A 24,602-nucleotide genomic window follows, 5' to 3' on the forward strand; every position below is an offset into this window, starting at 1 on the left:
TTTTTTTTTTTTTTTTTTTTTTTTTTTGTAAACGTACTGGCCTAAGCTTAGCTTATAAATTGTCTTGTAATAAATTGTTTTGTAATTTAAAAACAAATGAAAGAATACCCATAGATAGCAAAGTAAAATCATCGATTTTTAGAATGCTTGTAATTTAACTAAATAATTCAATAATGCAATTTTCAATAAGCACCAACATTATCATTTTAATTTCTAAGAGTTTTCTACTATCAATTAAATCACATAAATAACTCAAAATAAAGTGTTTTCTAAATAAAGAAAACATAAGGATTAGAGTTGCTCCATTATTGGTATCTCTAGTCTACTCTGATGCCATAAATTTGCACTCACCTAAATATTTAAAATACTCAATAAAAACTTTCCTAACTATGGTGGTAGCTATGAAACAACCAACATAGCGACAGCCACCAAATCAGTTTTAAAGTAACTACTACGTAATCACTACCAAGTTATTATCATTACACTAAACTTAACTAGGGGTTATTATGAAATAATCAACAAGTGAATCTTATAATCAAAACTAGGGTTCATTTTGATAACTATTTGATTTTTAGTTTTCACACGTGAGCTTATTTGTTCTGTGATCTACTTCATAAACGTGTATTCAAATTTTAGTTTTGTTTTGGAAATGCGAAGTAGTTTTAATTTTATTTTTATTTCAATAAGAATTCAAATAATTCTTGAATAAAAGATGAAAGACATGGTGCGAAGAAAAAAGAGCAAGTACCTGCGTACTAAACATTTTCATGTTATCCAAAAAAGGTTCCCATCTCCAGTTGATTGAACCTGTCAGATAGTTTTCATCACTTTCAAAGAGATCTCTGAAGAAATTTCAGCAGTAAATAACACAAATAGAGGAGCTAAATGCCTGTCTCATTATACAGCAGCATAGCAATTAGTAGGAGAGGTAGTGGACTTGGTCAGCTGCCATCCAACAAGTTCACTTTCTTTTGTGCCTGTGCTGAAATTCTGGACAAACATAAAACTTAAAACTTTCCTAACATATTCAGAAGAACCTTGGTAATTTGTTAACATGTTTGAGCATGCCACTTCAAAAAATAAAAAATAAATAAGGGATGATAGAGTTTACAAATAATCTACACGTAGAATTGGCTCTTGCACTGATGCTTGAATTGAAAGAGACGTCTATATAATACTCATATCCCAGTAAAAAAATGTAACTTATTTTTTCCTATATGATACAGCAACTTACAGGAAGGGATAAATTATTAAGTAATTGAAATGCCAGTCGGAAAAGGCAATATTTACAGCATGGACTCAACAAACTCAAAAAGCAACAAGAAAAACCTCAAACAACAGTAGCTGAAGAGAGAAAAATGGGGTGCAGTTAGGGACGATTTGGAAAACGCCCTAGCAGCAGTGGGTGCAATTTCTTGCCTTTTTGGAGGGCTTAGATGTCCATCGGTTGGTAATGCAGTTGGTGATCCGTCATTTGAAGGTGGTTTGGCATGGTCTGCTTCGCCATGGTTGGTATCTAGGCCTGCAATTTTATACACTGATAAATGTCGAATGAAGAAAAGGGAATTGAATCATGCTCAAGCCTCAATATAAGTTCTTTTTCCATGCTGATTTAAATAAATAAATAAAAAGGCCAGAAGTATATAAGCAATGCACAGGAACTTAAATCTCGACACAGGAAGAATTGAATATGAAATGTTTAATGTGCGAGTGAAAGCTACTTCACGATGTCAAGGTCATTGGTGATGTCCTTGAAATCAGAAGTTGCTGAGAAAATTCAAAAAGCAAGATTTCATTTTTGCCTCAACCAAACTCTTTCTTCCAGATAATCTTTCGAGTGATGGAAGAGCAGCTACTGCACACTGTTAGAAGAAAATTCAGTGTGTAAATAATAATGAAAACATGCTTACATTTGGACTTGGACCAACCCAATTGAAGATTTTCTCTGTCAAAAACCAGCCGGTAACCCACCATCAAGTTTTCTGTAGCACAAAGGGAAGAAGGTATCATAATTTTATCATTAAATGCATTTACGAATCCAAGCTCCTACGTGTAATCGTGTGGTAGGAGAAGAAAAGAAACTATATTATAAAAAATCATTGAAAAAGTAGCATATACAACGACAGAATTAAAAGTCCTACTTACGTCCAATTACACCGTAATCATCATCTGTCTCTTCTAAGGTTAAACAAAACAGTTTATATCCCTGCACATTAAATTTTATAAAATTCATACTTCAACCAAAACAGATCAATCATAGCCACTGAGGCAAAAGGATATGACGTCCTTTAAAGTCAAGTTGTTGTTGACATTCTATAAAAGGGGTATTTTGAATGCAATAGCCTCCATCCATAACAATAAAAGAAAAGCCAGAGAAGGGAGCAAATATTTCAGCACTTGCCCAAACATGACTTTGTGTCCTCAAACTGTGTTAAAAAACATTTCTAGCTTGCCCAATCCCAAACAAACAAATTGAGGAAACAAATCAATATTTCTAAGGGCCCACTGGGAATAATCATTTGGGTAAAATTACTCGGGAAGAAAGAGCAGGATGTCTAACTTACTTGGCTGTCAGGGAGGGTATACACAGGATCATGTATAAAGCTTTGATTCAGAGGAAACACGAGTTTCATACTAGGAATATAAGAGGACTCCAGAAAACTGTTCCACAATAAAAGAACTGTCTGTCAACCCTTAAAAAATGAGGAAAATACAATATTTATTTTACCTTTTTCAAGCACCTACCTGGAATTATAGCAGTAATTCCAGGGAAATTCTTGGAGAATTATCCTGGTAGCATTTAATTTTACTTGTTTGTCAAACTGCATTAAGTAATTCGAGACTTTAGGCCAAACAAAATTGAAATATCACACATCATTATATTCCAGTATCACCTCAAAGACTATCTTTTTATAGATTTCTGTAGGAAGATATGTAAAAGACGAGCCACTGTCAACCAATGCGTGGAATCCACTTTTCTCCAGACAGGAACTCCCAACACAAAAGGACTCCACCTCAACAAAATAGGCATCACTGAGACAAGGAATGGATGGCTTAATGGTGTTGGTGATAATAGATAACTTAAAGAGAAAATAAAGGTTAGAATTGGCTTAGCTAATAATTTAGTTGTTAGATCACATACAATTCACCAAATAATGGCAAAAATTGTGTTGTTTGCTGGGTGGCAGGACCATTGTCCCCAAAGAGGATTCTCCCAGAACCATTATTATCAAAACAAAGCGAGAATGTATTTCTAACCAATCCTGCTTTTGCCAATAAGGTTGGCACTGAAATATTTCCAGGACCCAACCCCATAACACCATCAGGAGCAGCCCCATCCAAATAGTAACCACTCTGTTTCCTACCACAGCTGCATCAAGAGGGAGAGGGGGAGATCACAAGCAAAGATTCAGGTGGCATTCCAATATCTCAACTTCAACATTGTAAAAGTAGAAGAAAACATCAAAGAAAAGCATCAAAGTACGTAACGCAGTAAGAGCCCACCCTAATACAACTGAGGCCTGCAAAAGACGTTGTGTACCATGTTTGCTGAAAGATGCCAAATGCAATTTATCTTCAATCATAAATCCAGAAGTTGATGTATTATCTGTGTAATAATCTCTTTTATAAGTGCAGGGATCATCAGGACTTTTGCAAGTTGTGCTCCAAGCACATAATTGATGACTGCAGGAAAGGTACTGGCTGGTGTTTGATAAAGCTGGATTGTACGCACTCAGATCCCTATCCTGCATCATAGACAACATTGGTGAAATTAACTGAAAAACCTGCCACAGTTCTTAGTAAACTACTAGACAAGTATTGAGACATACTAAGATAAATTGGAACATAAAAGAAACAGGTAATTAATAGAAAACGATCGTATATATATATTTGGTGTCCATTTAATTATCAGTATAGATTTAGATAAGAGCTTACTTTTGATTTACATTAGTTTGTCTTTTTGTTCTTTTTTCTTTTCCTCCGTTAATGATATATCTGAGTGGAAGGATTTGGAATACAGATCTCTCTTTAGAAGTAACATTTCACAAGTTATTTGGCAAATTTAACTGATAGAAAGAGAGATTGTCGCTTTACAACAGACTAATGATAGGTTTCAACTTTGAAGGATACGGAACATGTGAATGTTTCGATATCCACATCAGTAAGCCTCAATCTTTTATGATTCAATGATTAGGAATCTTGCACAGTAATTTAACTTCTTAATTGAATTTGGAGGAAAAGGAGACTAGTTATCCAGTTCATGAACTAGTTCAGCAGCTCACATCCCAAATACGACTTGGAATATGTTAAAAGAAGCATTAAAGAAATGAAGAAATATAGGTAGGTGATTGCAGTCATACCAGTGAGCTATAATGACTTGCAGACAAGGGAGCACATTGAATGCAATCACACGGAACCCAGAGCAGATCACTTCCAGCATCCAATGCAACGAGAAACGAAACACTCGGTGTTCCTATATCAATCCATGTGTAATGTAACCTGGACAACTAGTTCCACTGAATTCTTTAATCGCTCTAACAAACAAGGTAAAGAAATTACTCCCTCCATGCTGCTTCAAATTTTTAATGGTGAAGGAAATGCTGATAAAATTAAACATTATCGTTGCTGTGAAAGTAAAGAAAACTACACAATTGGTAGAACTTAGAAGTTAGCTAGTCTATAAAGCGATCACGTCCTGGAACAGTTAAGCTCAAGCATACTAACCAATCAAATTCGTTCCCAAAGAACACGACCTCGTTTCCTTCAGAAGGAAAAATCACCTCGTACTTCGATCCGATCTTCAGTCTCCGCCTCTTCAAGTCATAATCCTTGAGCGTTTCAAAATACTTCAAGCTATTCCTCCTCGGCCAATATTTTCCAGACGCATTACCGTTCCTGGACTTCCAAAGCGCTTTTGCCTCATCGGAGAATCGATGAACGAGCCTCGACGAGAGCCTAAGCGCAACAGAACTGTCCACCAAGAAACAAGCTACAAAGAGCAAAACTACCAAGAAATTCGCCATGGAAATTGAAGATGAAGATCAGATTTCGTAAGAATGAACTTCTGCAACGGCGAGAGAGCGTCCGGATTTGGTTTGGGGAAAAGGCAAGGAACCGAGCCTTCTGCAAACGGAGTAGAGATTGAAGCGTGAATCATGAATGGTGACGACGATAAAGCAAATTGGGTGAGACTGTGAAGAGTGTTATAATGCGCTGTTTGTGCGTACGGTGCGCGTTTCCTTGTAATAAATGCGACTATATTATGTTCATATGAGACATATTTTAAATTTACAAATTTAGAAATTTATTGAATATTTTTTTAGCTTCAATTAATTTTTATAGATAATTATAAAACATTACAAATTTAATATTTAAAATTTATTTATTAATTTTTATTGTAAAAAATATTATTAAGATTTAATGAGATTTTACAAATTTAATATTTAAAATTTTATTTTATTTACTTAATTTTTATTGTAAAAAATATTATGAGCTAAATTATTATAAATTTTTATCAAATAAAAATCAGCAGTTGAGTGGGCTGGGCTGGGAAAAGGTTGGCCCATTATTAAAATAAGGCCCATTAATATTCCAATCAGGCCACGGAAGAAGCCCGGTTCTATTGACGTGCTAAGACTCTAAAACGATAAACCCTAACAATTGAGTCTCCTCTTTGCAGTCGCGCCACTCCTTGTCGTGGAAAAGCTTCAGCACAGGGTAAGGGATGATTCAAACTGTGATTCGGGAGATTTTTCCTTAATATTCGAAGGTCTTGATTGTTTTCATCTCTGATTCTTTCTGTTTCTTCTTTCCTTTAAGAATTTTGTACACCTTTTGAGAAGCGATAATGGCGCCGGCGAAGAAGACTGTAAGTATTACTTGAACTCTCCACGAATGCTGCTCCTCCAATTAATTTAGGGATATTAGTTTCGATGATCTGTGGTATTGCAATTGCAGAAGAAGACTCATGAGAGTATTAACAACAGGCTTGCCCTTGTGATGAAGAGCGGCAAGTACACGCTGGGGTACAAAACCGTCATTCGCACTATCCGCAGCTCCAAAGGTCTTCATACGTTGTTCTTCTTTTCTGATAGATCTTATTGTTATTAACATTTGGTGTTTGATTCAAATTTAGGTTTTATTTGTCAACTTTTGACACTGTTCTGCGTTTCGATCTGTGATAATACAGGGAAGCTTATTATTCTATCGAACAACTGCCCGCCCCTGCGTAAATCCGAGATTGAGTACTACGCAATGCTTGCTAAAGTTGGGGTTCACCACTACAACGGAAGTAAGTGTAGTGCAGACTCCGCTTTGTTAGTTTGTTGTTTATATGTTCAAGTTGTAGGCAGCGTTTTCTGACTTATGATATTCGAAGCCTCGTATGCTGGATTTCAGATATATGGGATATAACTAATCTCTGTTCTTAGAAAAAGAAAATTTGTCAGTAAACTAAGCACTATCAATTCCGTATTAGAGGTATAAATGAGTAATTTGATCAATTAGGGAGGTGCTGACCTTCCGTGGGCTTGAGAACTCTTGTTTAACCCCGAAAATCATTTTTAAGCACTTCAAATTTGTTCAAACTATCTCTAAGAGTGCTTATAATGGCATTTTTAAGACCAAAATGAATAGACATTAAGCGTTTAATCCATCCTAACTAGAATCTTTATTGAAGTAATTGTAACACAGGTGATGTTCTTATACTTTTCTTTTATTAATTTGCAACTAGCATCCTCTACGATATTTAGTATAAAGCTATATGGGTTGCTTCCATTGGTAGTAGTTTGTTCTGACTCAAAAAATTGATCTAGGAGATCTAGTTTAAATTTTCATTTAATCTATATCTCATACATCTGTAATTCAAAATTTTCTTAGAAAATAAGGGGTGTATGCTCTATACCTTGTTTGCATGTTCATATGCGATTATTTGTGATTTTGTATGTTTTGTTTCTTCTGTCTTACATATTTTCTATATTTGGTTACATTTTTAGGCAATGTTGATCTTGGAACTGCTTGTGGCAAGTATTTCCGTGTATCCTGCCTAAGCATTATTGACCCAGGTATTTCATGTTTGTTTTTTGGTTTATGAATTTTCATGATCTTTCGAACATCTTGTTCTAATTCGTGATGTTTGCATAGAACACTTTATTTTAGCTTAAAAACTTGATATAGTCCTTTCCTTTTTCCATTTACTTTATGGGTTAATATTACTTCTACTTTCAAGTGAAGTTCAGAACTTAAAGCATAATATTTTGCAAGCTTTAACGAAAAATAGAACATCTATAACTCACCTGATTTTGAATTCGTTGTTAGGTGATTCTGATATTATCAAATCGCTTCCCAGTGAGCAGTGATGATACCCATCATTTAGAACGATGTATTCAATGTGGTACCACCTTTTCTCTTCAGTAAACGGTAGAATTGCATCTTTTTCAATGTCCTTAGAATAGCCTTTCTTAATTTCTGCACTTAAATCTTTTATATTGATGGCCAGATTTTGTCATTGACTTCGAGGTTTTGTTTAATTGACATGGTTGATTAGAATGTTCAATTAGTTTTAATCTATTTATTCCCAGACAATTATAAACTCCAAATCTCCTTGCCTTTTGCATTAACAATGGAACACCCTTTTCATTTACAGGATTACCTAATTGAAAATATGAATATTTTTTTTGGTTTTGCAAGCTTTATTCAACTATTCCACTATTCAAATCTAATTTGTAATCATTTATCTTCTTCGAATCTGAATGATATGATAAATTATTATCATCATTTCTTAAAGTTGTTTAAATATTAATGTTATATAGATTGAAACTATACATTAATATATTGTTATTTTGAAGATTTTACATTTATATTAAATCTCAAATATTTTTGGGTTTAAGACTTGAATATGGCTTCTTATTTATTAAATTTGTCTGTGTCTCAGAATCTAAATTGATTTATTTGTGAATGTTAGAAGTGTTATAAATTGATATAGTTAAAATAATTTATAGTAAATTACGCTTTCTTTAAATAGAATTTTATAGATATTATTAGATTGGGGTTTTTAAGATTAGAAATTCTACAAATTCATCTTTGTAAAATAATGATAATATTAAATAAATAAATAAATAAATAAATAACTGATTTCACAGCGATTGCTTCCTCGTTAACCACCGGGGGAGAACGGTCGCCATTTCATCTTCCATTCCAATTCCACCACAGAGGGAGAGAGAGAGGGTGAAGAACAGTGGAAGATCAAACGCTACTTCGTAGTTCACGAAGGTCTCCATTGCCGCCATTGATAACAGACCTCCATCCTCTCCCTTCTGTAAGTTTCTCCTTTCATTTTAACTTTGTTTTCGATTGTTAGAGTAATCGCTCTGGACTTGTATCGATTGATTCAAGAGTTTATCTAATTCTTTTTCATCCCTCGATTAACTCCTTCGACTTTGACTAACATAATCCAATAATCATCGTCAAGATTCGATTTCTTTACAAAAAAAAAAACGGAAAAACCCTTTCGTCTTCTCCATTCGCCGTTTCGTCTTTTTCTGCGATCAGTTTTTAACATAAACAATCGCCGACTTCAAATCCAATCTTATCCTTCGAACAAAACCAGGACAATTTGCTTCAACTTCCCCGTCTCCTCCTTCAATGGAGGATGAATTTCGGGATCCACATGGAAATTTATTACTTAATAAATGGTGTGTCATGAAGCGTTATGAATGTGGCGACGGCTGAGTTGTATTCTGTGTGTGACATTCAAGCAAATACGTGGTGCAATTTTGTCGCCCGCGTATGCTTCCAAATGTTGAAAAATTAGGTTCAAGAATCTTCAATTCCACAATTCAATTCACTCGAATTTAAATCTTTTGAAGGGATCGGTTTCTGAATAAAAAACGCATGCCCTTCTCTTTATAAAATGCAATACCTCTGTGTAAAACTCTGTTTATTGAACAACCAGCATGCAGAGCAAGAGCCTTTCTCCGGACTCCAGAGATTTCGACATTGATGATTACATCGGAATGGAGAGTTGTGTTGATTTGAGGGAGAATCACACGGCGGCGGACATCTCCGGGGAGAATTGTAAGAGAGATAACAAAATGTTGGGAATGGAGAGGAAAGATCACAACGAATATCCACCGCCGATTCAATTGCTGGTTCGAACTGAGAATCTGGCTTCCCAAATGCCATGGGTGTTGAAACGACGCTACACCGACGACGGGCGGCTGATTCTGACGGATGAGAGATTGAGACACTATGAATTCTTCCGTGCCCACAGATCCGACGGCCGTCTGATGCTGCAGCTGGTGGCCTTCGACGACCAGGGCTACGATGAGTCGAACGTGGAAATAGGGGATGAGGACGGCGGTAGAGGAGAGGAGTGTGCGGCGGCGGCGGAGGGCAGTGATGCAGTGATGCAGAGTCGTCTGTGTTCGGGGTGTCAGTGCCCGCAGGGAGCTTTGAGTACTGTACGACGCTTAGGGAAAGATGTCAGTAACAGCAACGGCTTATAGCGTGGAATCGCATCGTACGTGTGCACGTGTCATTTCTTTTTTCTCTATATTATATTTATCTCCTAATAACGCCACATATCCATAAAATTAGAGAGAGAAATAAAGTTTAGAATTCAAATTTTTACTTATTATTCGAATAATTTGATTTTCTAGTTGGATTAATAATAAAAAAATTATTAGACTAATGTTTGAACATTTAATTTTTAGATGATATTATATGATTATGAAAACATTAATTAGACTAATATTCAAATATTTGAGATTGGACCCTTTCTTGATTGAAGTAACTCTTTCTGGTAAGGAACCCATTTTGGTACTAAGAGTCGGTTGATAATCCACTGTCGAAGGCATTCTACTCATTCAGTTTCTACCTAGTAATGCAGATACTTTGGATCCCACTTAAACGAAACGGAAGATATTGTCGATAAATAGAAGTACGTCTTGTTCATTAACATCTTGAAAATATTCCGCCATAGTTAGAGCAGTTAAATCAACTCTCATACGGACTCCCGGCGGTTCATTCATCTGAGGCTAGAGCAACTTTTGATTATGCAATATTTTAGTCACTTTGATTACTTTAACCTTACTATTTTAATTGATAATTTTGTATAGCTTTGTCTTATATTTTTGCAAATTTGGTGGCATAAATTACTCTAATTTGGTAGAATTGTTAGTTTATTTTTTTTTAATTATTTGAGAAAATTCATATTTATTTTATGTTACAAATGTAATTTTTTTTTTTTAATTTTTATAGTACTTGAATATTATTAAACACGAGTTTACATGGTAATGAAATTATTGAATTCATTATTTCTTAAATTGTTTTCAGAGTAAAAAACAATAATTATGAAATCCAAATGGCAGACGAATGAAGTCTGAACCGTGAAGAGGAAAACGACAGCATCAAAGCTGTCGTACCAGAAACATCTGCAGAAAAAGCAAACAAAAATTCAATAATATTTTTAATAATTAATAAATTATTATTAAAGTTATCAGATCACACGGCTGTTTCTGTTTCATTCTGAGAGAAAAAAGAGAAGTTAATGAAAATAGTGGTGGAAAATTTGACAGATCAGCATCCAACGTGTATAACACGAATTGCCACATAAGCCCTAGGTCCCTAAAACCAACCAAATTCTTAGTCTCACTCCCTCATAAACTCGTATTTAATTAAAATAAAAGTTGATTAGTTTTGTAAGACAGATATTTAAGATAAAAGGAAAACAAAATAAAAACGAAAATAAATTAGTTAATTAAAACGGGATTTAAATATGTTTTATTGGTTAAAAATTTAGTAAAGAATTTAATTGAACAGATGTATTGCAGGTTAATTAATGAACGGAGGGCCACATCCGTTCCGTTCCCATTCGGTTTAATTATTTTTAAAATATTAATTATAATTAATAATAATAATAATAATAAAAATAATAAAAGTCTGGTAAAATAAAGAAAAATATATTCATTTCATTCCCTGGGCCACCATGGCTAGGGTTTGGGAGAGCAAAAGAAAACCCTCTCTGCAATAAAACAGTGAAGAAATCCGCCATGGGGTATTTCTCTGGCGAACGCAACTTTTTTTCAGAGGTTAAGGTAATCGTTTCGTCTTTCTTAGGCTTCCTGCTCTGCGCAACGAGTTTTCGGTTCCCCATGCAAAATCAGAATCAATGTCCAGTTATCGAAACTGTACGATCCTCGATTTCTGGACTCAAAGCCCTAATTTCTTCGGAAGAAGGAAAAGGAAAGGAAGAACGAGTCATTCGCGGTGTTGGAGTCGGCATTATCAGGTCAAAATTGTCGACTAATTCTTCTTCTTCTTTTTGTAATTCCATCAGATCTTTTAATTTTTTAATGGACGATTTGATCGGAACTGAGAGCGGAGTTTGCTTGACTTCGAATGCCGGAGAAATCGAAGAGAAAGTAACTCGCTCTGATTCCGATTATTCTAATAATCGCGTCAATCGTCGTGATTTGTCGAAAAAGGAGTTTCCACCGCCGATTCCTTTTCTAGAAGCACTGGCAGGGCGTCGAATTCGGCCGCCGTGGATTTTAACGAGAAATTGCATCGATGGAAGGTTGATTTTGAATCTGGAGAGAGTGAGGCATCATCAATCCTTGGAATCGCACCGTGAAAATGGCCGTTTAATTCTCAATCTCGTTCCGGCGAATGTCGCTGGCGTCGGTACAGAGGATGAGGATGATCAGGATCTTCAATTCATCGAAGATGCCGAAGAAGAAGAGAAGATCAAAGAATCGGATGAATGCGAAGAAGGCGACGATCCTGAATATGCTTTTAAGAGTTTTCCGTTCGGCGGAGGCGGAGGCAGAATGGTTTGCGATCGGGGACCGTTTTGTGGTGTAAATGGGAATTTAGGAGAACGACACGTCGTCCATGGACATTTCGGTTCGGCTCCTCTTCGTTCGATGGGTACGGTTATGTGAGTTTTGTAGATGGTGAGTGGTTGCAATTGGAAACATCAAAGAGATTTAGCGTTTCGATTTTAGTCCTCCATTGATATGTCTGCAGATTTTTGTAAGTTTTTCTCGTCGCCCCTTCTTCTTCTTCTTCTTCTTCTTTTAATTTTCAGTTGAACAAATAGAAATATATCGCCATACATATTTCTTTTTAAGATTCTACCAATTTTTTTAAGAAATTAAGTGGAATTAGAAATTGTCTTTGATTACTCCAAAATTTCTTCAATTCATTTTATAAGTGGAATTAAGTTTATTACTAATACACACATGTTTTATGTATATATATATATTTAGTTTTTTTTTTTTTTTAATGTATATACAATCAGAAACAAAACTAACTTAAATTATATTTTATCCTATTTATTATATAATTTTTCTTATAATATATTATTAGTGAATTTATTAGAATGCTTTATATTTTATAATAAAAAATTATATTTTAAAAAAATTGAAATTGTACATTTAAAGGTTTATACTTTTTTTTAATAAATAAAAAAAAAATTGGAGAAAATGTGATGTTCCACCTTGGCTGGGAGGAGAACAAACAACATTTATAAGAGTGTGAAAATCTTTATCTAGCAAATGCTTTTTAAAGCCTTGAGGGGGAGCCCGAAGGACAATATCTGCTAGCGGTAAATTTGGGCGGTTACAAATAGTATCAGAGCCAGACATCGGACGATATGCTAACCTTCTCGTTGTTCCTCGAAGGGGGTAGACACGAGGTGGTGTGTCGTTAAGGACGCTGAACCCCAAAGGGGTGGATTTGGGGGCGGTCCGACATCGATTAAAGGAAGGAAAGAGTGTCAGTGAGGACGCTGGTCCCAAAGGGAGGTAGATTGTGATGTCCCACATTGGTTGGGGAGGAGAATAAACCACCACCATTTATATAAGGGTGTGGAATCCTTCCCCTAGCCGACAAAGCTGTGAGGGGAAGTCTGAAAAGGAAAAGTCCAAAGAAAGACAATATCTACTAGTGGTGGATATGGGCCGTTACAAGGAACACACCTTCCTTCCACCCGAAGATGGTTAGACAGAACGTTAGAACCAAATTTTAGAAGATATACTAAACTAAATTTTAGTAGATAAGTTAGGTGCATGCAAATTTGGATTTTATTGGGAGCTGAGATTCTAAGCTGCAACATCCTCGGTAGAATTTTTCAGGCAACTATAACACACATATGATAGAGTTCGCGTACAACAACAATTTTCAGGCAACTATAATTGTCATCGGATAGAGTTTGCATACACAACACATCTACATCTGATAGAGTTCGCATACAACTTTCAAGCATCTATAACGGTTAAAATGACACTGTTTGAAGCTTTGCATGGGATGGTGAACATGAGTTAGTGGGACCTCCGAATTAATAATGGCTTCTAAATGTATATTCTATTTCATTTCATTTTTTAAAATATATGTTGAGTCTTTGGGCCTAAGAAGCCTACGAAAACAGTCTTGCTGCGGTTTTCCAAAGCCCAATAAGCCCACAAAGGAAGTGAAGTTTGAAGGCAGTTTAGTAGCCCGTTGTTTAGTTCCCATATATGGGCCAGGCCCACCATATTAGAAGCTTTGATTGAGAATGGACGTGGTTTCATTGCTATCTCTTCATAATATTTGGAGAGTTAAGTGTCCTGTAGCCATTGAAGAAGGTATTTCTTCATTTACTGTACAGAAAAAAATTACATGGAAATAGAAACAGAACATCCTATACTTCATAATGCTCTACCAACTGGTGAATGAATACGTGCAGAAGCTTTCTTCTTATTTACACAAAACTGTTGCATTTTCACTTGTGCAGCTCACTCGACTCTAAACTCGTACCGCCTCGCTCCCTTGACTATCAATATCCTTGGTCATATCATGCTCGAACCCGAAGATGGAGCCCTTGGTGTGATATTCGAACTGGAACGTGATTTCAACAACCTATGAAAGACACGATAGAGACCACCTTAGGAAGCCAAGAAGCTACGAAGGAGGATGATCCTCTCGGGACGACCATGAGAGTCGATTATTGGCATTTAGAAGCTTCCTGGATGCTCGGACGTTCTTGACAGTCATCATGAGCTTCTGTCTCTCCCCTTCAACCTCTGCAAACTGAAGGCTTAATTGGGAGTAACGGTCATGCATCTCTCTCAGCTCAGTCTCGACAGTTGTGTACTTTCCCTTTAGATCTAACATGTCTTTGATTAACTCATTGATGTCTCGAAAGCTTCGGAATATCGCTTCTTCTTCGCCGTGTTGCTTCAAGAAAGAACTGAACCACAAACCAAAAATTTTGTTGAAAACATCAAGAGTAGAAAAATGCTAATAAGAATCAAATTGGCCATGCTCGTACTATGTGATGTACCTCTGAAAATGTAGGCTCGGTTTCTTTTTAGCTCGCAACGCTTCAGCAAGCTCGATCTCCAAAGCTAGTACCCGTTCTAAAGCATTGCCACTGCTAGAAAACTCCTTGAACAGAGGGAATATGCTTCCTAGTTCTTCGTTCACCTGAACAAACGAACCGAAGTGTCAGCACGTCGATGTACACGTTGAAAATTGGTAAATACTAATTATGGATTACCTTATGTAACTGCATCAGTTGACATTCTAACCCAGGAAAATCTGACTCAGAAGTATGATCATCAGGCACAAGCGAGTTTTCGTTTTTCAATCTTTCCAACTGCAAGCAAGAAAACGAGATGACTATAATGACATTTAAATCGAACATGTTTGGCAAGCTGTTAAACGATACGATAAATCAAAAAACGAAACCCAAACTTTCTTTCTCCAATACAGCTTACTAACCTCTTCATTTAGGTGATCCATGCTAAATTTCAAGTTTTGAGCTCTGAAGTTATCATTTACCAGAGCTAAATGCTTTGTCTCATCATGCAGTGAGCCACCTTGATTGCCAGGAGAGCTATCTTGGAGTCCGTCGACACTTCTCAACATCCGAACACCCTGCCATTGACACGAAAATGCGATACTTTTCTCAGCAAACCAAGCAAAGTAAGCCAAATTAGACAATGACATCATATACCTGCTCGGGTCGCCCTCGACCATTGAAAAAAGCTTGTGAATTATCGGTCTCATCAGCTGAAACCGATCTTGTGCATTCCACTTCTTCACAAGGAGCTGCATTTTCTTGGTCTGAGGACATTTTGTAACTCTCCAGTAAATCTTTCATTAGGTTCAGTTCCATTGAAAATTTTAGTTTATCATCATTACATTTCTTCAAACAATCTTCAAGCTCTTGTTTTTCTTCCTTGCAGCATTCAAGGCTAATAGAACAGCATTCTTTTTCAGCCTTCACCAAATCATACGCCTTCGTTATTTCCCGCTTTTCGGAAACAGCTGCGTTCAAGTTATCTTCCAGCTCCAGGATCTTATTTCCGAGCTCTTCGTTTCGTTTTATGTGAGAAACTTCAGTTCTTTTCCTATTTTCGACTTCATCGATTGCGTCTTGCAACTTCCATAGCATTTCTTCAGTGTGTTTCTTAGACACAGAGAGCTGGTGCTTCAATTCCTGCAACTTCGTTTCATATTGCTCTTTGATGAATGCAATTCTAAGAGACTCTTGCACAGAATTCGATGTCCCTTCGTTCTCTTTCTTTTCACGAAGTTGTCGACATTCTGTGTCGGCCTTGTCTTTTAGGTCCTTCAAGTGAGTAGTCAAGTTCTTGAATTCTTCTGTTCTCAAGATTTGTTCAGAAAGCCTCTGGGTTAGATCATTACACTTATTTTGCAAGATTACCATCTCGTCGTTCATACCTTCGAGCATGATTATATGAGCGTGCTGTTCGTCCAATTTTGATCGGACAACCAACAAACTTACTTCCAGTTCTTCCTTACAAAGCAACAAATCATGAATTTCAGTTTCACAAGTCTTCAACTTTTTCCCCAGTTTTTCAATCTCTTGAGCATGATGAGTTCTATCAGCATCAGCTGCAACCTCCAAAATTTTAGTCCGGTTTCGTAATTCCTCGGACTGAATCGTCACTTTTTTGTTTGCATCAAGAAGCGTTTTGTTTTCCGAAGCAAAAGCTTCTAACTCGGTTTCTGATAACACAAGTTTCTGAACAAGATTTTCAAGATGGTTCTGATACTGAGATCTTGTGAAAACTAGGCTAACATCTGCAGCTATTGAAAATTCATGCATTTCACATAATTCACTTTCCAAACAAACCGAGGAAGAGTTTTCTTGATCGAAGCGCTTAAGAAGTTCCTCGGACCGTAGTAAATCTTCGTTGAGTCTTGATTTCTCCGACTCGAGCTTCGATACCAATCGCTTGAGACTTCCAACTTCCGCCTTCGTTTTCTCAAAATGATCATCGAGATCTTTAATTCTTTTCTCCAAACTATTTCTCAAACTTTTCTCTGATTCAGAATTATCTTTTGAACGATCCAACTCTAATTTAAGCTTCATTGATTCCTCTACTTTTTCATGTAATGACTCAACTAGAGCGTTTTTCTCCTTGGCTAAGAGCTCAATCGTAAACTTACAATTTCCAAGTTCTGCATTTACCACTCTCAGAGCCATAATTTCATTTTCAAGCCCATTGTTTTTAGAAGTCAGTTGTTCGAGTTCATCCTCGACATGATCGAGAACAGACATAAGTTCTTTATGCTGCTGGGTAAATTTATCTCCAGCTTCACTGCTATTAATGTTTTCAGAAACAGTCTCCATTGCTATATGAAACTTCTGCACTAGCTCATTCGCCTTATCCAATCGGTTGACCGTGTCTTGTCTTACACGTTCAAAATTCTCTTTCATAATTAGATTCTCTGATGCTGCTATATCTCTTTCTTCCATTAGATGCTCGTTCTCGTTCATTAGCTGAAGAACTTTCTTGCATGCATCAAGATGGAGATTTTCGAACTGCAAAACCACGCCTGCTAAGCTCTTTGAATCCAAATCATCATGAGCAGAATCACCTAAGGTAAAGAGATTGTTATAGTTTTTGTCACAGGAAGCCAATATGTTACTCAACTTGTCGTGCGCAAAATCAACAGTATTATGCAGATCCTCCTTCACTGAAACGAGGTTGTCGAATTCAACTCTACGAGCTTTGAATTCTTCGTGCAAAGAAGAAATCTCATTACGAAGTTTTTCGTTTTCAAGGCTTTTCTCCATCATTAAATTTTCCAGCTCTAACTTCTCCATATGACAAGTCTGATACTTTTTCTCAAAAGTTCTATATTCTGTCATCAAGGCCTCACATTCTGCCATTTTCTTGGCCCGCAAGGAATTTTCAAGAGTAACATTCGATAAATTTTCTTCTAAGATTTCAGTCTTCGATTCCATTTCGTTGAATTTTGCAACGACCGCAGTTTTATATTTATTCAGAGAATCAATCTCTTCCAAAGAAGCTTGCAGTTCAAGAAACAATAATTCCTTGGACTTGGTTGATAGTTCCAGCTGCTGACTAATCTCATTCATTCTCTCTTTCATAAGTCGAAAACCAATACTCGCTTCGAGCAAAGTTTCTTGCAGCGTCTTTGAAAATATATCCAGATGTATGTTTACTAAATGCACTTCAAAGACTTCATCTTCAACCTTTTGATACAGCCCTTCCTGCAAGTAGAGAGACCTTTTCAAGTCTTCAGAGAAAATACCGCCCGTAAAATGACATTTCTTTACCCCTGCATCATGATTCCGACACTGCAAGAGTTTTCCCGTAGAAAATTCCTCCAATTCAACTTTCGGATTCGAACCTATTTCACAGTATTCTCGACTACTTGGAAGTGAAGAACCAGTAAGTGCATGCTTAATGAGGTTCTCATTAGTTTCATACATGGACGTCACCTGGACGGATAGTAGATCAAGGTCCTTCTGTAGCTGATTCACGGCAATTGAGTAATTTAAGCGTGCCCTTTTGAGAGCGGTCTCAGCACTAAAAGCCCTCCTTTCAAGCTCCTTATTGATGAAATCTGAGCTCTTCTTGTCTTCAGCAAACTTCATTAAATGGTTATTCATTTCATGATGCAGGGCTTCTATTTCATCCTTAGAAGCCGTGATAGTATATATACATGTTGCATGCTCATTTCTGAGATTCTGCAGCTCTCCAATAATCTGTCTCTGATTTTCCTCAAGTTCATGGATAAAAGCTTCATAATAGCATTCCATTTGGTCCATTTTCTGTGCAAGGCTTTCCTGTTTCGCTTTTGACTCGTCCAACTCCCTTAGAAGTTCAAAAATTTTCCCTTTCATTGAACTGAAGGCATCTATAGAATTGGGCTCGTACGACACCAGACCCGGTATAAGACAATGAAGCATGCTATCAGTGTGGTAAATGTCTGAATCGAACCCAGTTCCCGATGCCAATATCGGTGAGTTTAACTTTCTGATCTCATTTTGGTTTGCTTTGACACATGAAATTTCCTGTTCCGTTCGTTCTCTGAAATCTTGTAGAAAGCAGAGCAAGGCCTCCAAGTCGGCCAGAAGAAACCGAACGTCTCTGTCTTGACATCCAAAGTGAGCCTTATTTAGTATATCTCTAATCTTTTCCTCCATTGTTAAGAGCGCCTTTAACCATTTTGGCTCTAACTTTTGGCATAATTTATCCTGGTCACTCTCCATAGTTTCTTTTCTAGATTCTGAAAGACTTGATTGCAAATTTTGTAATCGCTCAAGCTCGTTTTTAAGGTTTAAACACTCGGATTTCAATACTGAAACTTCTTCTGTCAGTTCTTTACCTGAAGAAGTCTCAGAAGCAAGCTTCCAAGCAAATTTTTGTGTTTCGACATCCATATCATCGACATGATTTTGCAGAGTGCTTACCTCTAGCTTCAACTCAACAATCGAGGACTTGGCGACTTCCAAGCTTTCTCTAAGTCTATGGTTTTCTTTATATACAGCAGCCAGTTCACCATCAGCAGCATAGTCAGAACCCCAGTTATGAGCCCATTTATTGGATCCATGCACTGAATATTGATGATCACCCTGGTCTCCTTTCTCTGACCCAGGACTTTGGCCAGTGGAAATGGCACCTAGATCACCAGATACTGTGCTCTTTATGCTGTCAATTTCATGTTTCTCAGCATATAGACTTTCTGAAGTATTGGACGAGCCATCGAAACCGGTTGCTGAATCTGCATACTCTTCTTTTCGCCCAACCTCGTCTTCGAGTAAGGGGAGTTCGCTATATACTTCTTTGGACCTAATTCTTGCATTGACCTATTTCAGCCAAGGTGGAAGTGGGATGGGAAGCACAGGGAGAAATGTTTTTTAGTAGCAGAACAATTTCACTGAAATCTGAATATACTAAAAGAGCAAGCCAAAGCTAAAGGAGTACACAAAGATTTTCTAATTGGCTAAATTGGAGTAGTATAACAATTGATAAGAAAACCTTATTTGAATGATTATTCACTGAATCATCGGATAGTGACACTTTTCCGCTAGGAGATTCACCATGACTATTTTGATCGGAGAACGTCGGGAGCCCCCTCTCCCTAAGCTCCCTTTGCTGCTCAAACTCCCTAAAGATAATGAGTAATAAATGTTAATAGCATGAAAATAGGATAGATTATGAAAGTTTCATTTTAAGTAGTACCTGAAACCAGTTTTAGAAGTAAGAAGCTGTACAGTAACCTGCCATTGAATATGAATGAACGATATGTTACAGTCAAATTATAACAAATATGATTGAACGATATTGATAAGAGCTTTGAGCTATATGTTAGGAACGCCAAGCCTTTAAAAATTCTTACATGTAATATAGTTCCTGATTCACACCCATTAAGAGGCAGGGCAACAGCTGAAGGCTTCAATGCATCAGCATAATCCGCAAGATTGATGTCAGCTTCCCCAAGGATGCTCGAACGAGACGAGCCCTATTATTGTTGGGATTCGGTCCAAAAAGAAGTCAGAGCAAACAAGAAGTTAAAAAACAATCGAGGAACAAGAAAATTAAGCATTAATAGAAATACTACCATGGTCACCACAAGTTTATAGAGCTTATCATCATATTTCTTTGTTCTAGTGTCTTGAAGAAGCCTAGCTGTTTCATAGATAGGATCAGCCCATTTGCAGGCTCCATTTTTCACATTTGCTTTAGTCGTCTTTGCTGTTGCCTTTCCAGAATCAGCAGGAATAAAAGATATAAATAGTTTGTCCCATCCAAATTGCGGAATCTGGATCGAGCAGGAGAGAACAAGATTCAGTCGCTGCTAAATGATACAATTGGTTGCATTCGGTATCGTAGGCAGTATTTTATGTCAAAATAAAGTGTTATACTGTAATACTAACGAGTCTGTTGACAACTGAAAACGGCCAATGAAGGAAGGAAAGGAAAGAGGAACAATTCAGATGTAAGAGTTTAAGCTTCAATGACTTGGGAATCATACTAGAAATCCAGGCATTCAAACCAAATAAGACAATGAACAACAATCCAATCATCACATGCCAGAAAACATGTTGTCTTTTGTGTTTTTCTATTCTTACCATATAACACAACTTTACTCAGTCATGCCCACTCTACAAGGACTGAGGAGTTCCTGAAGATTTAGCTCATACGCATGATTGAATCCAATATTAGAATCCTCCCACTAAGCACCCATATTATGATGGCTACCCTTTTTCTAGTTCTTTTATATTGTAACAGCCTAACCTTACCACTAAAAGATATTGTCTGCTTTGACCCGTTACGAACCACCATCAACCTCATGGTTTTAAAACACGTCTACTAGGAAGAGGTTTCAACACTCTTATAAGGAATGCTTCGTTCTCCTCTCCAACCGATGTGAGATCTCACAATCCACCCCCTTTGGGCACCCAACATCCTCACTAGCACACCGCCCGGCGTCATTTTCTTTAATTACTTTATTGTGAAACTATTTGGTTAAATTGCATGTTTTTAAATTATTTAGAAAGGGCACCCCGAGCATGATTTTTTAGTAAATTATATTTAGCATGTTTGCATGTATCTTAAATTATAAATGTTTGATTGCTAAGTGACGACTCCAACCAGCGCATGTGCGGAAAGTCGGGTCGTTACAAAAGGTATCAATGCCAGACACCGAGTGGTGTGCCAGCGAGGACGTTGGCCCCCAAGGAGAATGAATTGTGAGATCCCACATCGGTTGGAGATAGAAACGAAACGTTTCTTATACGGGTGTGGAAACTTCTCCCTAATAGACGCGTTTTAAAAACCTTGAGGGGAAGCCTAAAAGGAAAAGCCCAAAGAGAACAATATCTTCTAGCAGTGAGCTTCAGCTATTATATACATTCTATATGTTGGTCTATAAATGAACAATATGTTCGTTGTGATATGAACACAATATCAAAAGGAAAGCATTGGAAGCATGTTTCCAAATGAGACACCTAGAAAGTACATAGAAAGGAAATAAAAGTAAATATGGAAGAATCTGGTAATGAAGTAAGCTGACTTACATGCGTGGCATGAAATTGAAGCCTGAAGACCACCTTTACTCTTGTCTTCTCAAGCTTCCATTTAGCATTCCTCGACATTTTTATGCAATATCGCAATCATCCACTGCACAAAATTTCATTTAAACAACAGCTTCGTCTTATTCTTAAGTATGATTTTCTGTAAACTGACGAGGAAAGTGGCCCCATATTTCTCTTCAAAAACAGCCTTTTGGAAATAAATACATGAGGAAGAATCTCAATGAATGAAAAAAGGCTCGAACCATTAACCACTTTCAAGCAGCAATATTTAACAATCCGAACATGGGGAAGGGAAGTGACAATTTAAACTTCAACAGTAAGGCAGCACAACTCATTGGATAAGCTGTCAAAAGCCTAAGATATAGCCAATAATGTAGGCAATAAATTAGTTTTCCATCACCACAATCATATCAGGGCTTGTCAGATTATACATAAAACTTTAGCAGTTGAGCAAAAAGGAAACAGCAAGTAAAAGTGAAATCTTATAGAGTTGACTGATACAAATACAACTTAAGTTACGAATTCAACCTTAGACCTTCCCCTTGACCACAATATCATAGCAACTTTTAAGTATCACAATGAAAGGATAATGAATCCCTTTTCTCAGCTGGAAAATAGGAAAATGGGAGAGCATGAAGTAGTATATGCTAGTACTGGGTAATCGAACTAGGAAATATATAAAGAACCAACTTGGGAAAACATTAAAGTCATGAAACAAAAGGGCATTCTGTGAGATCCCACATCGGTTGGGGAGGAGAACAAAACATTATTTATAAGGGTGTGAAAACCTTTCCCTAGCAGGCGCATTTTAAAATCCTTGAGGGGAAGCCCAAAAGGGAAAGGCCAAAGAGGACAATATCTGCTAGCGGTGGGCATGGGTTGTTACAAATGGTATTAGAGCCAAACATCGGGTGATGTGCCAACGAGGAGACGAACCTGAAGGGGAGTGGACACAAGGCGGTGTGCAAGCAATGTCGGGGCCTAGAATGTGCAAGCAATGTCAGGACATTGGACTCCAAAGGGAGGTGGATTGGGGGGTCCCACATCATTGTCGGGACCTAGATTGTGAGATCCCACATCGATTGGGGAGGAGAGCGAAGCATTCTTTATAAGGGTGTGGAAGCCTCTCCCTAGAAAACGCATTTTAAAAACCTTGAGTAAGGGAAAATCTAAAGAGGACAATATCTCCTAGCGGTGGGCTTAGGTTGTTACACATTCCGCAAGAGTTTGGAAGTACATGCAGAGGACACACAAGAAATTAGGCAATGCTGAACAACAGACCAAGTCAATACTACAATACTTTCTTTGTTTAATGAAAATTACAATCAGTAACGATCAAAATGCACATAACCAAAGCATGGCTGTACTGATAAAATTCCAAATCCATATTAGACGAAACCGCATCTTTCGGTGAACAATTCCAGCAGGCAGACTCTACCTAGACTAGAAATTCAAATTTACAGTCACGGGCTGTTTGTAGATCACATCAGAAGGTCAGACCAGTACCATTAAGAAGAACAGTGAAAGAAATTAGATGACAACTGAACATCATTGGGTTAGGGAATAACAAGCACACAAAAAATAGAACATCCGAACTTTAAAATCAAAATTCGACGAAGAGAGCAAACCATGAAATGCTGGAGATTCAGCTTAAGCATCTTGAACCCAGATAACACATTCTTTCTAAAACAATAAGGGAAACAAAAGGGAAAACAAGAAGAAGAAAACAGCATAAGAGCAAGGAGAAGAAGAACAGAAAAACAATTCAGAAACATATGAGAATTCTTAAACGCACCTTCTTGGATGAGACACAAACTTGTCAGAAACGCCAAATTTTACAGACAAAATTCAAACCATCCAGTAGAAAACCCCCGGATCCGGGCACTGGAAACAGCAATGACCTAAACAAAATCCACACACGCAAACGGACAAAGCCGTGATCTAGAAAACAGCCCCATTCAAAAAAATGCCGTTCGTGCACTGAATCCCAGAACAAGAAGACTGACAGTAACAGTGGGAAAAATCAGAATCCCAAACAATCTGTCCAACCAAATCTGGAGAAACAAGAAAAAAGGAAAATGAAGTGTAAGTAACACAAGAGAAAGAATTTAAACATCAAAAACCCACCAGAAAGAGGAAGACCCAAATGGCAAAAAAAAATCCAAAACGAATAATTAGAAAATTACACAGTGGAGAAAACGCCAAGAGCAGGAAAGTAAACAGAACAGTGATATCACCACGCCAGTAAAAGTCGACACGAATAAGATTAAAAACTGATTGATTAACATTATTAGAACACTTGGAATATTAAATTAATTGGGGTTAGCAAGCAAATGTAGGTGAGTACCTTGATTAAGCTGCGGATCTGCAGGTGCTTCGGTTGGAAGAAAGAGCATGGAATCTTTACTGAAAATCCCGCAAAGAAGCAAGAGAAAACGGAGAAGATGAAGAAATTGAGTGGTACGCTTGGAGTGGGCTCTCAGTGTTTGTTGGTCGGGATTGGGAGAGAAGGATAGTGGAGGAAGGAGTGAAGGCGGCGGCGATGGCGGAGGAGGTGGTGGCGCAGAGGAGCGGTAAAAAGAACGGAAATATGGATTTAAAAGGCATTAATAAGGTGAAATGGAGCTGAGATTTCAGCTCACAAATCAACTTCAGGAACCCGCCAAAAGCCTGTGATTGCCTGTCCTCCAATTAGTTATTTTTCTTAATCACCCTCTTCCACTTCCTTCATTTACGGATATACCCTCCCTTTTTCACTTAATTCCTCTCATTGCCCTTTCTTTTTTCAAAAAAACTATTTTTAAATAAATATATATAATTCTTTTGTCATATAAACATGGAATAAATTAGAATTAAAATCTATTTTTTATTATACTTTCTAAATTACTCGGTTCAAATTAATGTCATATTTAATAATTAAATTTAAAGATAAAAATGACTTAAAAATAAATGGATTAATTTAAAATCTTTCTACATATCAATATTAAATTTTTATAGAACAGTAAATAAATATTTTCTCTCTCTTACTGTCAAGTGATAATGAAGTGATCGTAATCTACAAAGAATTAAAATTTAAAATTAGATAAGATTATTAAATAAGAATTAAATGGACTGGATTTTCATATAATTTTCCCTCCCATTTAAAGTTGGTAGCCCACAAATTTGGTAATTTTTACTTTTTTTTTTAGTGATTTTTTATATTAAAATTGGAAATGCTTTAAACTATTTTAGT

General features: G+C 36.9%; 3 protein-coding genes, 1 long non-coding RNA gene and 1 pseudogene across 7 annotated transcripts in view; 2 read left to right on the top strand and 3 right to left on the bottom strand.

Annotated features, from left to right (window-relative positions):
• LOC111487436 overlaps positions 1-812 on the bottom strand; it is a 3,307-nt gene extending 2,495 nt beyond the window's left edge. Inside the window, exon 1 of the long non-coding RNA XR_002719071.1 lies at positions 749-812. This is a non-coding gene — a long non-coding RNA (uncharacterized LOC111487436). The remainder of the gene's footprint in view (positions 1-748) is intronic.
• Positions 813-1,130: 318 nt separating this feature from the next.
• LOC111487434 lies at positions 1,131-5,230 on the bottom strand (annotated as a pseudogene).
• A 395-nt stretch (positions 5,231-5,625) lies between these two features.
• Positions 5,626-7,598, top strand: LOC111487688 (60S ribosomal protein L30-like). The gene is made up of 6 exons (XM_023135185.1): positions 5,626-5,718; positions 5,821-5,869; positions 5,959-6,064; positions 6,191-6,292; positions 6,996-7,064; positions 7,318-7,598. The coding sequence occupies exons 2-6, from the start codon at positions 5,849-5,851 to the stop codon at positions 7,356-7,358; spliced, it is 339 nt and encodes a 112-aa protein (XP_022990953.1). The 5' UTR covers positions 5,626-5,718; positions 5,821-5,848; the 3' UTR covers positions 7,359-7,598.
• Positions 7,599-8,110: 512 nt separating this feature from the next.
• LOC111487372 lies at positions 8,111-9,777 on the top strand. 2 transcript variants are annotated; one of them, XM_023134750.1, is made up of 3 exons: positions 8,111-8,317; positions 8,954-9,537; positions 9,701-9,777. In XM_023134750.1, the coding sequence occupies exon 2, from the start codon at positions 8,955-8,957 to the stop codon at positions 9,504-9,506; it is 552 nt and encodes a 183-aa protein (XP_022990518.1). In that variant the 5' UTR covers positions 8,111-8,317; position 8,954; the 3' UTR covers positions 9,507-9,537; positions 9,701-9,777. The 2 variants fall into 2 exon arrangements, with proteins under 2 accessions (XP_022990518.1, XP_022990519.1); XM_023134751.1 differs by having other exon boundaries at positions 8,111-9,537.
• A 3,770-nt stretch (positions 9,778-13,547) lies between these two features.
• LOC111486912 (putative leucine-rich repeat-containing protein DDB_G0290503) lies at positions 13,548-24,041 on the bottom strand. 3 transcript variants are annotated; one of them, XM_023134079.1, is made up of 12 exons: positions 23,718-24,041; positions 23,166-23,371; positions 21,353-21,455; positions 19,894-20,094; positions 19,672-19,794; positions 19,515-19,552; positions 19,311-19,440; positions 15,002-19,138; positions 14,767-14,922; positions 14,543-14,641; positions 14,327-14,469; positions 13,548-14,233 (listed from the first exon to the last, which is right to left on the bottom strand). In XM_023134079.1, the coding sequence occupies exons 3-12, from the start codon at positions 21,428-21,430 to the stop codon at positions 13,945-13,947; spliced, it is 5,394 nt and encodes a 1,797-aa protein (XP_022989847.1). In that variant the 5' UTR covers positions 21,431-21,455; positions 23,166-23,371; positions 23,718-24,041; the 3' UTR covers positions 13,548-13,944. The 3 variants fall into 3 exon arrangements, with proteins under 3 accessions (XP_022989847.1, XP_022989846.1, XP_022989848.1); XM_023134078.1 differs by having other exon boundaries at positions 23,166-23,424; XM_023134080.1 differs by lacking the exon at positions 23,166-23,371.
• Between the last annotated feature and the right edge of the window lie 561 nt (positions 24,042-24,602).

This window comes from Cucurbita maxima, unplaced genomic scaffold (genome assembly GCF_002738345.1).
Source record: "Cucurbita maxima cultivar Rimu unplaced genomic scaffold, Cmax_1.0 Cma_Scf00012, whole genome shotgun sequence".
Lineage (NCBI taxonomy): Eukaryota > Viridiplantae > Streptophyta > Magnoliopsida > Cucurbitales > Cucurbitaceae > Cucurbita > Cucurbita maxima.